Source organism: Rhea americana, unplaced genomic scaffold, assembly GCF_003343005.1.
Source record: "Rhea americana isolate MKP2758 unplaced genomic scaffold, rheAme1 scaffold_54, whole genome shotgun sequence".
In the NCBI taxonomy this organism is placed as follows: Eukaryota; Metazoa; Chordata; class Aves; order Rheiformes; family Rheidae; genus Rhea; species Rhea americana.
The window spans coordinates 3,442,992-3,454,842 of record NW_028186690.1 but is presented as its reverse complement, the minus strand read 5'-3'; the positions used below and the strand labels follow the sequence as shown (position 1 = coordinate 3,454,842).

Sequence of the window (11,851 nt, the reverse complement as noted above, 5' to 3'; positions counted from 1 at the left end):
TTTTTCCTTTCAACAAATTTACTTCTGCATGTTTGTAGTACACTACATTCAGTTACTAAAGAGAAACAGGTTACATTGTTTTCCTGCTGATAAATGCCAGCAGTTTTATTTTTGCTTCCTGCCCCTTTCTTCAGTTTGCTGCTATTTTGGGTGTGACTCCGTGGATGCATCCCTGCCGGCACTTGTGGAGCGGACAAATTCATGACCTATAGTATGCCTTTACCCAGAAGATTTTCTGTCTTTGTCATTTCAGTTAAACTGGTATTCTAGMGTTCTTGTTTTTCTTCTTTTATGCACTATGGACAGCTTGCTTTGGTATGGGGGAGGGATAGTTAAGGCTAGTAACACAGAAACACATCCTGAACCATAGTGTTCTTGACATAGTTAAAGAGGAAACAGCAGAAGATCAAAACTCCTTCCCCCCCCCCCCCCCCCCCCCGCAAGAGCACTGCTTTGAGCTTGCAAATTAAATAACTGTGAAAACGTGAGGTATCTAAGTGGTACATGTCATCATCTTCCTCCAAAGATGATGTGTTTTATTGGAAGCATCACGGGCTAAACATGTCAGTTATCAAAAGAGAGATTGCTTTAGTAGGTACAGTCCTAATAAAAGAAAATCCCGTAAAGAAAAAGCCTGCACATAATCCCATAGAGATCCTATAATGAAAAATCTCAGTCATAATCTCTGTTGCAGCTCTTAGTCTCATCGTGGATGCACTTGTAAGGCAAAACACTTTGTGTAAAGATCCAGATATTTGTATTTTGGGAAGACACAAGAATAGCTGGGTAAGACTTTACCTTTTAGTGTAGCAAACTGTTCAAAACAGATAGAGAAAGGATTTTGTTCTCTAGTCATTAACACTCTAGATATCATAATGGTAAATTATGAAGCTAGGAAAAATCCTTAGTTGGTGATTTAAAACAGTACTGATCTTTATGTGTTGGTTTTATRTATTTTTTGCATGGGTCATGTTTTACATAGTTCTTTATTTTCTCTCATCTTTTTATTCTTTTTCTTTATTTTTCACTGAAACCCACCGTTAATAGATTAGTGAAAAATATCTGTTTTCTTTGAGATCGACTGCTTCCTTCAGTCTGTCCCTGTGAATGAGTTTATCAGAGAATTTCATCCCTTGTATCAAAGGAAAATGTGTGTGGTAGGAAATAAGGTTTCTATAGCCATTCAGAGCTGAGTATATAGACACAAATGGCAGAAATATTTTGATGTCTTATACTTCACAGAATGGGTGTTGTTACATGTTCGATTTCCTATGAAATGAAGAAAAAAGTTTATTAGCAAGTTCAGGAAAAGATAAACTGGAAAACAGATTTAGTCCTAGAAAATACCTGTTATCTTTTCTTTTTGATTCAGTTAGTTTTTTAAAAGACTWATGACAAAAATTCTCTTAAATAGGACTTGTGACACTTCATTACAAGCTAATTGATTGYCATGAAAATGAAAAAGATATCATTATTGAAATAAGTTGATATCAATCCAGAATTAAATTTAATTAAAATTCATTCAAGCACTAATTTAAACTTTGCGTATTAACACAGATTTTTAAAAAAAATAAGCAAAACTTCTCAAATCATATAGGTTTTATGTATTGATTCATACTCTGAAGTACTCTGATTCTTTTTTCATATTAATTCTTAATATCTTAGTTTGTCTCCCCCAGCCATTTATACTGCTCCTCAGAGGAATTTGTGTGTGTGCTTATGTCACACCTCTGATATATAAATTTTTATTTTTATATATAAAATAAATAAAATTTTAGTGTAATTTAGTACTTCTAAAATGGAGAACAGAAAATATTTTGAAAAAGTTTTGCAAAAGCTTTGCAAATAGTGCTTCACATCTGTGTCTTTTTTTTGGGGGGGGGAGAGGTAGTGGAGGGGAGTTTCTCAACCATACCTGTGTTTTTCTTCAGCACTATGGACAATTTATTTTTTTATTTATTTTCTTGAAGTGAAAATACTGCTTCATTAAAAGATGAGAAAATGACTACTTTGAAAACACTGAAGTGTTTATACAGGCATTGCACAGGCACATTTGATTTTGAAATTGCCGTAATAACTGTTCGTTTGGCTTCAGCCAATTGGCTTAATTGTTTTATTCTCCTACCTCCCTGGAGTCGGGTTGTTCTTCCAAACAAGCAAGCATAAACTGCATCGGTCCAAGTAAGACTCTCAAATATAAGAGCAACTTTCTTGTTTCTTGTTATTTAAGGAGAACATTGTTTTTTTCTTTGCTTGAGATTTCTAGCTAACCAAATTCCTTTTCCATACATGTTTTGACCACTTGCTCACTATGGTCTCATTGAAACAATTGTCATCTTTCTGAAATAAATCTTTAAAATACACTAAAATATGGGAAGCTTTATATGTACAATTATTTCTCTATTGACTAGAAAGCAAGAGAAAAAGTTCTACTATAGGTTAAATGTTTAATGTTAATGTAGCTTGCATAGGGAAATTACAAGAATTGCCCTGACTGGTCTATCTTTTTAATTATGCCAGACATGTGCTTGAAAAACTGAATGTCATGAAGTTTTTTTCTCCTTCTGTATAATATTTGGAAAGGTGAGCATTAGCATTTTAAACAGTCAGCTAATTTGGCTTCTTGCACAGAAAAAAAATAGGACAGTGACTGATGGCTAAGGATTATGATTATTGCACCATTCCTTAGCTTCATTAATTTTACTGTATACAGTGCCTGACATTGCATCTGACTTTCTTAAGAAAAAAAAAAAAAAAAGGAACCTGAGGGAAGTGGGAAACACTGTTTTCTCTGAATTTTTTCATGTAGTCCTTTGTTTAGCTCAGTGGTGATGTCTGCCATCCTCTTCAGATCTCTCTGCCTAAACAGGCCAAGACAGGTATATAGATAAGGGTCTTACGAGGATTATGTCCGGTGCTGTGTTAAATCAACATTAGTAATCAATAAACAGACTGGGCAGCTGTTTATCAGAACTTAGTTCTTTTACAAACACATATCTACCCATTAGCCATCTTCTCTCCTGCTTTCTTTCTGACCCTACGGATCTTGCAGTGGATGAGGCAGTGTCACTTGTGCATGCTCTACTTATCAAGACTTCTTGGGGCAACACTTTGCTATACTTCTAGAATACGAGTAGATAAAAATTGCTTTGTTGATTTGATAGCGATGCTGCTCTTCATCTGCAGTACTACAGTCACGTRAGAACTTTCAGGCCAGACTGGATGAAAACCTACTGAGGCACTTGTAAAAGTAAGCAGCAACTGTATAGAGGTTATTTGTTTCCCAATTTTGAGTTTAAAAACCTCTAGTTTTAGATTCACTGGAGGTCTTTTTTGGCTATTGCCATCCAGTCTTTGTTTACATTTTTCTTCAGTAGGAAAACAGAGAAACAACGGACTAAATAATAAGCAWGAAATAACCATTTAAAAAGAGCAAACAAGTGTTTTTTTTTTGTGAAAACAAGAACATATTTAAACCATATGTATAGACCAACTAGTCCTTATGATTGGTCTTGTTATATGAATAATTAGATGATGGCAACAGGGAATGGAGGAAAAAAGCAAGATTGGTGCTGTATTTCAACAAATGAAAGAAATGTTCAAGAAATGAAATCTCACGATATATTATTTTTTTCTTCTTGGAAAAAATAGATAAAATATTTAAGAGAAAAACTAAAAATTTTTTATGCAAAGACTAAGTCAGAAACAGTGCATGGCTGGCAAAATTATTTTAAAGGGGTAATTCTCATGCTATAGACAAAATAATTTTTAGAAAATTAGGATATTAATGAACAAAGGAACTGTAATAGATGAAATATATCTAGATAATGTAGCATATAATAATCTATAAAGTTAGATCTACTTGAATCACTTTCCCTATTAAAAATTAGAACATTATTTCTCAATTATGGGAAAGATCTAAAACCAACAATAAAATGAAAAAAACCCACCACATTGCATTTATTAAGTTTTAAATCGATGCTTATGTGGCATTACAAGTGTAAGCGTTAGGACTCTTAATATCTTCATTAATTACAAAAAGAAGTAAGAAAATGTAGCATATTAGTGAAATTCTTTCATCATATAACTTTGAGAGAATTGAGGACTGAAAATAACATTTTAAAGATTTGTGCTTAGAAAAAAAAAATTTAAGAAAAAGTAAATTAGTTATGTGGACAGCAGTAGTCTAAATTCTTCATACTTGGTAGGAGAGAGAAATCTGGAAGAGAATAATCCCCAAAGAAACCTGCAAGTACTACTGGTCTGTAGATTAGAACTCATGTGCAACATAATATAACTTCAAATGATGTCCATTGTGAACTTGGTTTGCAAAGGGATCCTGTCACATGGCAGGGAACACTAGAGAATAATTCTATGTTATTTTAACTACAAGTATTATTGTGCTAGTAGTTCAATAAATATGTGGTTTTAATCATATATAAAAATTCCACACAGTGGTGTTTGTGTATATAATGCTACTTTTCCAAATACCATTTTCCATTTTTTTTAAAGAACATTATGATTATGAAGTAAAAGCTTCTCTTCAAAGCAAGTAAAAATGTTTGGTTATCAGAAATACAGGTTTGGACAGAAGACACATTTGTATGTCTGCATTAAGATGAAATGATTCCTCAGGAGAAGCTCCTACTCATATAATTTTTCATTTATTCCAGATTCGCGATATATTCTTCTTCCAGTAGTTTTACATCATCTCCACATGCATTTACAAGAGCAGAAGGACCTCATAATGTGTGCACGTATCCTTAGCAACATATTTTGCCTCATCAAGAAGAACAGCTCAGTAAGTAAACACAATGTCTTGTCAATAAGGTGTTGAACTTCTTTATATGGTTTCCAGTAATGACATAAACYGGACTTTAACCAAGAAAAGTATTTTTAAGAGTTTTCTGTGCAGTAATTCTCCATGAACACATTGATCTGATTTCTCATCAGCATTTCTTCTTCCATGCAAGAATATTTTAATTGTAGCACAGTGTGTTCTGCCAAGCTTTGACTCTCTCTGTGTTATGTGGAAGTTCCTAGTCTCTTTTCTCAGGCAGAAACCTAGGAGAATTGACAGGTTTAATATATTATAATGTAATATTCAACACTTTTTCAGGCATTAGATTTTAGAGATGTGAGTGCTTTGAAAGAGACTATCCCCTGCATTATAATCTAGCAGGGCTGCAAGGATGTTGTTGATGAGCAGTTTTTTTCCACGGGATAGCTAGATAACCCTTCAGTTCTTCTCCAGTTTTAGTAGCTTGGTTTAGCTACTGACTTTTAGTTGACTTGCTGAAAGTTGACATTTTGAATATGATCTTCCTGTGTAACAGATGAAAGGCCTGAGCTGGATGATGCAGATAAATAAAGGAAACGTGGAAGAAGCTTACTGTCTGAGTGAAGGATGAGGAAGTTAGTTTGCACACTTAGAAAATAAAGGGATTTTGAAGAGCCCTGATGTTGTAAAGTTGTGAAAAGACAACAAAGAGGAATTTGCAGAAATTTAGAAAGAGTGATCATCCAGCTTGGGTTCAGGTTCTACCTAGCACTGAATTATTTCCTGACAGTCATGTTCACAGCTATTTGGKCAGTTGTCTGGGAAGGACTGGGCTGTCGGGCTGTGTGTGTTATGTCAAAAAGCATTCGAAAGAAATACCTACCTTCCTGTAGACATATTTTATATTGTGGGCCATTTATTTGTAGGATACACCAAGATGATGTAGTGTAATCTGAGCACTGCAAGAAAGGGTCGTATTTGGGTGTTAGTTGATAATCCTTGTGGCCTACATCTGATGCTTGTATTTGCAAATACATCTGTGAAAGCTACGTATGAAGGCTAGCCTAGGTAGGTGTATTACAGATACGAAGATGACGTAGTTCAAACAGACAAAAGGATACAAAGCAGTGAAAATAACTTTGCATGTACTTGATGCAGTACCTAGCAAATCAAGACGAGTGTACCATATATACTTTTGACCTTCTGGAGAGCAGCTCTGCAGAGAAGGACCTGGGAGTGCTGGTGGATGACAAATTGACCATGAGCCAGCAATGTGCCCTTGTAGCCAAGAAGGCCAATGGTMTCCTGGGGTGCATTAGGAAGAGTGTCATCAGGAGGTTGAGGGAGGTGATCCTACCCCTCTACTCAGCCCTGGGGAGGGGCCTCATCTCAAGTCCTGTGTCCAGTTCTGRGTTCCCCAGGACAAGAGAGACATGGAGCTACTGGAGAGTCCAGCGTAGGGCTATGAGGATGATCAGAGCATCTGCCCTGTGAGGAACGGCTGCGAGAGCTGGGCCTGTTTAGCCTGGGGAAGAGAAGAGTGAGGGGGGATCTTATCGATGTGTACRAGTACCTGAAGGGAGAGTGTCAAGGGGAYGGGGACAAACTGTTTTCAGTTGTCCTGTGCAACAGGACAAGAGGCAATGGGCAGAAACYGAAGCACAGGAAGTTCTGCCTGACTGTGAGGGGGARTTKCTTCCCTGTGAGAGTGACGGAGCACTGGCACAGGTTGCCCYRAGAGGTTGTGGAGTCTCCTTCTCTGGRGATCTTCAAGGCCYGCCTGGATGCAACCCTGTCTGMCATGGTCTAGGTGACCCTGCTGAGCAGGGAKGTTGGACTAGATGATCTCCAGAGGTCYGTTCCAAGCTTACTGATTCTATGATTCTCTGATTCTATATCATAATGCATTGGTGAGAACTGTTCTGTTTCTTGGTTTCATTCTGCCGTTAGCAGTTAAAATCAGTCAGTGATTTGATAKAGATAAGACCTACAACTTTGGCACAGTAGGGACATTGTTATTGTGGCTGCTCTTGAATTAATATATTACTTCATCACATGACAAAGTGACAAATGATAAAGCATACCTGTGGTTTTGGATTGGGAGAAGTTGKTATGTCAGATCTCAATGTCAGATCTTCCATTGGTGTAACTGAGTTCTTCTGCACGTGAATGCCAGAGATGTACACAACATCAGGTTGATGCCTATATAAAACTCTTGATGCCTATATAAAACTCTCTCATGTCCAGGATATGCAGATACTGTTCTTTAGGAGAGTAGCTGAGATTATCAACAACCTGATGATTTTCACATATGTAATTCATGGTATTTTGTGGATCAGCTCAGAACTTCCTGTCTTCCTGTATATGACCAGGATAGCTAGATGGAACAAATAAATTTTTGTTTCTTCAAAGACAACTTTGAAGACTATGGGCTCTTTCTTTTTGTTGGCCATTCTCACAGTGGAACAAGAGTCCTCCCATGTTGACAGTTGCTAAATATGCTGAATACTGTCCTCCTTTGCAAGTAGTGRTGTTTTACAGTTGTTTGATACTTGATGAAGTAACAGGTACCATAGCCATGACACCAGACKCATCTTGAGTTTAAAGAGGAATTCTGAGTTTTGTTACACATCATATGCTTTGGGTGTTGTAGGAAGCAAAAAGAAATCTCACTCCTACACCTGGATGTCAGCAGAGTCAAATGATTCTGTCTGTCAGCTGAGTTTTTGCTTGACAGTATGTGTTTGATTATGGGGTGAAGTGTTTCTTTCTGTAAAGAAATGTCATCKTAAGTTATGGCTAAAGTTGCTCAGATTGAGATGATGGTGTCTGCTGTCATGGAAACAGAACGCAGTGTTGAAGGGGGAGAAAAGTATTTTGTTTGATTTAAAAAGAAAAAGTAATTTTACAGCTTGACTTTATCAAGTGTTTTCTTGCATGTAATTAAGGTATTGGTTATCTTTTTTGTTGGTGAACACTTTGGTTCCTTTGTATTAATGTTGTGTACAAGTAGTTGTTGGCTTATATAAACTACTAGTTTGTGCTGCTCCGATGAAAAATAAGGTGCAACTAGGGGTATTACCTATAAAAACCTTGACTGAACAACCCTAGTATAGTATTTACTATCTTTTTCTGAACAGTAGTTTAAAAAACAGAATTATGTTAATTTGAGGAATGGTTATATATTCAAACTCATCCCCATAACTKTCTTCCATATTTCAGTACAGTATTATTAACCAAAAAGTGTAAGATAAAATAAATAAAATTAAAATTGTATCTTAATGAGAGAACGATCCTTGTTTCTCAACTGAAATATTCATTAGAAACAAATAATAGTTTTATTATGAATATCAAAGGAAATKCTGTTTGTGGTCATCTTTCTATTTCAAAATCTCAAAGGTTTCATTTTTTTTTATTTAAGGAAAAATCTGTCCTTGAAGAAATAGATGTGATTGTAAACAGTCTGCTAGATATTCTGTTGAGGACCATACTAGAGATCACCAGCCGACCTCAGCCAACAGGATCTGCTATGCGCCTCCAGTTTCAAGATGTGACTGTAAGTTTCTTATGGTAGTTCGGTTGTGGCTGGCAGGAGCCATAGCTTTATGCCGATACTGTCTTTGTACTGTAATTCACAATGTTAAGTTTTTTGTTGCCAGTAAAACAGAGAATTGAAAATAAAGAACTATCTTTCATTTTACTTATTTTCAGTGGAAATATTAATATTTTTTGTTACATCTGTTTATAAATTCTGACTATAAAAAAGAAGTAAAATTCTTTTTGACACTGTTTCAGGTTAGTAGCAATTTCGTTGAGTCTCCTCTGTTAACAATTTAATAGCTTTCTGAAACTCTCCTTAAATTTGAATTCCTGAAAATGGAAGATATCAACCAATAACATTTTACTTCCTAAAATGTACACATATTTACCCAATAAAACAGCTCTAAGAATTCCTGTAGAATATAGGATGCTAACCTCTCCAAATCCAAATTTATTGATAGAATGACATTCTTGTAAAACATCAAACAAATGATGTTTTAGTCACCACAACAAAACARCTCATGCAAATTAGAAGGTTGAAATGCAGTCATTTGTAGGAAAGCCTATGATCAACACTGAAACTGTTTTCAGCAAGGCTCCCAGTTAGCCTTTGAGGGGCAAACCAGCTGTAATATAGCAAGAGATATGACTCCAGTTTGAKGCAAGGAAGTAACATTTTGTGAAGAGAATGTACTTCTGATTTGTCATCTCATTATACGCTTTTTGATTAATCACCTGATTTTACACGGTAACCWTTTTTGCTAATGAATAGATGGTAGCTTTTCAAAACAGAACTTCCTCTGAGATCAAACATTTCAAAAAGCATTTAATACCTGCGGATTTCTTTTTTGTTTTATCCCACAATGAGCAAACATATTTGAGGTGTTTATGGAGCTGACCAACCTTTGTAATAGGTTAACACCATGCCTTAATCACTGTGATTCAGTAAAACTCTGCATCTAAGAATTTGATTTTTTTTTCTTTTTTTGAAACTACAAAATTACAAATGTACTCTGTATACAATCCAAAAAAATCTCATCTGAAGTAAGGATTGAATAATTAAACTGTTATTGTAGCAAAGCTCTGAGCTTGTTAGTTTCTTTTTATATAGGCACTTGCTTGCAGATTAAGTTTTCATAAAACACGATGACAGTCTAATTCTTTCACCGTGTCAAAAAATTAGACTCTGAAAGTGTTTTCAAATTGCAGACTTTCTTTTTATGCATCAGAAAAGCCATGTCATCATCACCACAGGCTTCTCACAGAATGCTTAATGTGGAAGTGACTCATAGCACAGCATAAGGCAATTATATACATTTATGTAGGAGCATCATGCAGTATTGGCTTATGGCAACACACTGAGCCAGATTCTTGRAACTATTTGTAGAGCAAGTATAATAAAGTACCCAATGTGAGTACAGCAGTAGAATTTGTTCCAGTATGTTACCATTAATTCAAGCACCATGTATCATAAAATATTCTTTGAGATGTGTATACGTTCATGGCAGCACACTGGATAAAAYTGTCATACTTGCTTTCATCAGATATTGACTTACTTCTATAAGTAGTACCAAACTCATCTCAGTGTGATTTTCTAGGTGCATATGTCATTCCCCCCACACACACACATAATTTATAAAACAACAGCATATCAGTTAGCATCATGGCATCATGCTGCCATGACTGCGCTGTTTCTTTCATGCCAGGTAGTTTGAGCATCTTGGTACCATTTCTGCTTGCCCTGAAGATTCTTCTTAGAGAGGAGTGTGATATTTTAAAGTGAGTGCCCAGCAAACCGTGAGGCTTCCAGAGTGTCAGCGTTACAGATGTTGCACTAGCAAGAATTGGACTTAATACAGCAGTGAAAATGAAACTTCTATTTTTAATTCTTTTAGGATGTCAGTGATTTAGATTTTTAGATTTTACTTAGGAAAATGCATTTGTATACAAGGTGTTGCCAGGAAGCAAGCCAATTAGAGAAAAGCTTTGTTGATTTTAGATCTTGGAAGTTCAATCCCTCTGAACTTCAGTGAATTGCAATTAAGTTGTCAGCTCCTTATATTTTAGTGGTTATTATGATCCTTAAATGAGAGAGACAAAATTACGTCAGGAGCATGCCTAAGTGAATTGAGTGTACTGCTTGGCTTCACTTGCAGCATTAGAATCTGATCCTCACAGATTTTATCAAGGTGATGATCTTTGTAGAGTTTGCTTTCATGCATTTTCAGTCTGTGGCTGGCATTGGTGGAAGTCTTAGAAATTACTTTTTCATGTTGAATTCAATAATGCATCTGAAAATTCATTATTACTTTTAAAATCAGCTATCTGTATTGTTACCTAAATTTGAATTCAAAGCCCAGATTTGGGAGTCAGTTAACAATTCATCTGAAGTTTGTACTATTTGAAAGCTGACCTGTCAACAGTAATAGTTTTCCATAATAATTTTTTTTTTTTTTTTAACTCTTCTATTGTACCCAGTATAGAACCCTACTCTTTTTTGTTCCTGAATCTTGTGCTGTTTGAAAGAAAGTCGGGACTGAATCTACGTCTATATAGGCAGGGAGAGGTCCAGTAAATCGCTCAGGGAACTCTGGCAGGCCCCCTGCACCTGGGACGTGGTAGAGTGCGAATCCAGGAGTCAGCACTGTGGGAAGGACAGTGTCCTTGCTCTATGATTAAGTTCAACTTATTTCTCTCTAGATGTATATATTAATGAGAAATTCCACTGTAGACCCAAGAAAACTGTTTTAATCAAAACTTTTTCAAAGTTGCTCTAGTTGGTCCTATAAATAAGTTCTCTTTTTTGACAAATAGTTTTTCTGTCTGATGAAARCATGTTTTGAAAAAATCCCAGCTCACTGTATTAACTTCTTCCCTACTGGAAACCAATAGAATTCTTCCAAGTTGTTGTGAAATAATTTTGTTTATATTTTGTTTCAAAACTGAGTTGACTAAGGGATTGTAATTTTTGCAGTCTATTAACCAGTCTGCTTAAAAACAAATATAAGGGAAACGAATCACAAGCCAAATTGTTACTACTGGAACTATTTCAAGTAAATTTTGCTGAGCAAAAAAAATGAGTTTGGGAGGAAAATATTTCTTTAAATGAGAAACAAATTCATACCAAATTAATTTATTTTCACTAAATATGGAGTCTAACAAATAGTGTTTCCTGATTGTAGCATTCATTTCCTTTGCATTTGTTAATAATAATTAAGTGCTTATGAATTTGTCTTATGTATTTGAGCTTAATGTGTAATGTTTCTATTTTTGACCTATCTGAACCAGGGGGAGTTTGTCTCCTGTTTGTTGTCACTGTTACGGCAAATGACTGATAGACATTACCAACAGCTTCTTGATAGCTTCAGCACGAAGGAAGATCTGAGGGTAAGCAACAGAAATGTCTTTAAATATGTTCGGGTCACCTTATTTCTTTTCTCTGTTTCTTTCTTTCCTTGTTTTAATGAAACACATCAGTACATCAGTATTTAAATGCAATCTGTTTTTCAGATTAACTCATTTTTACACAGG

The 11,851-nt window shown here is 35.6% G+C and overlaps 1 protein-coding gene across 1 annotated transcript in view; it reads left to right on the top strand.

The window, feature by feature from the left end:
• The window catches only part of DOCK4 (dedicator of cytokinesis 4), a 168,401-nt gene that overhangs the window by 91,477 nt on the left and 65,073 nt on the right, over positions 1–11,851 (top strand). Inside the window, exons 24-26 of the mRNA XM_085318545.1 lie at positions 4,674–4,801; positions 8,202–8,336; positions 11,609–11,707. Coding sequence (XP_085174671.1) covers positions 4,674–4,801; positions 8,202–8,336; positions 11,609–11,707 — 362 coding nt within the window. The remainder of the gene's footprint in view (positions 1–4,673; positions 4,802–8,201; positions 8,337–11,608; positions 11,708–11,851) is intronic.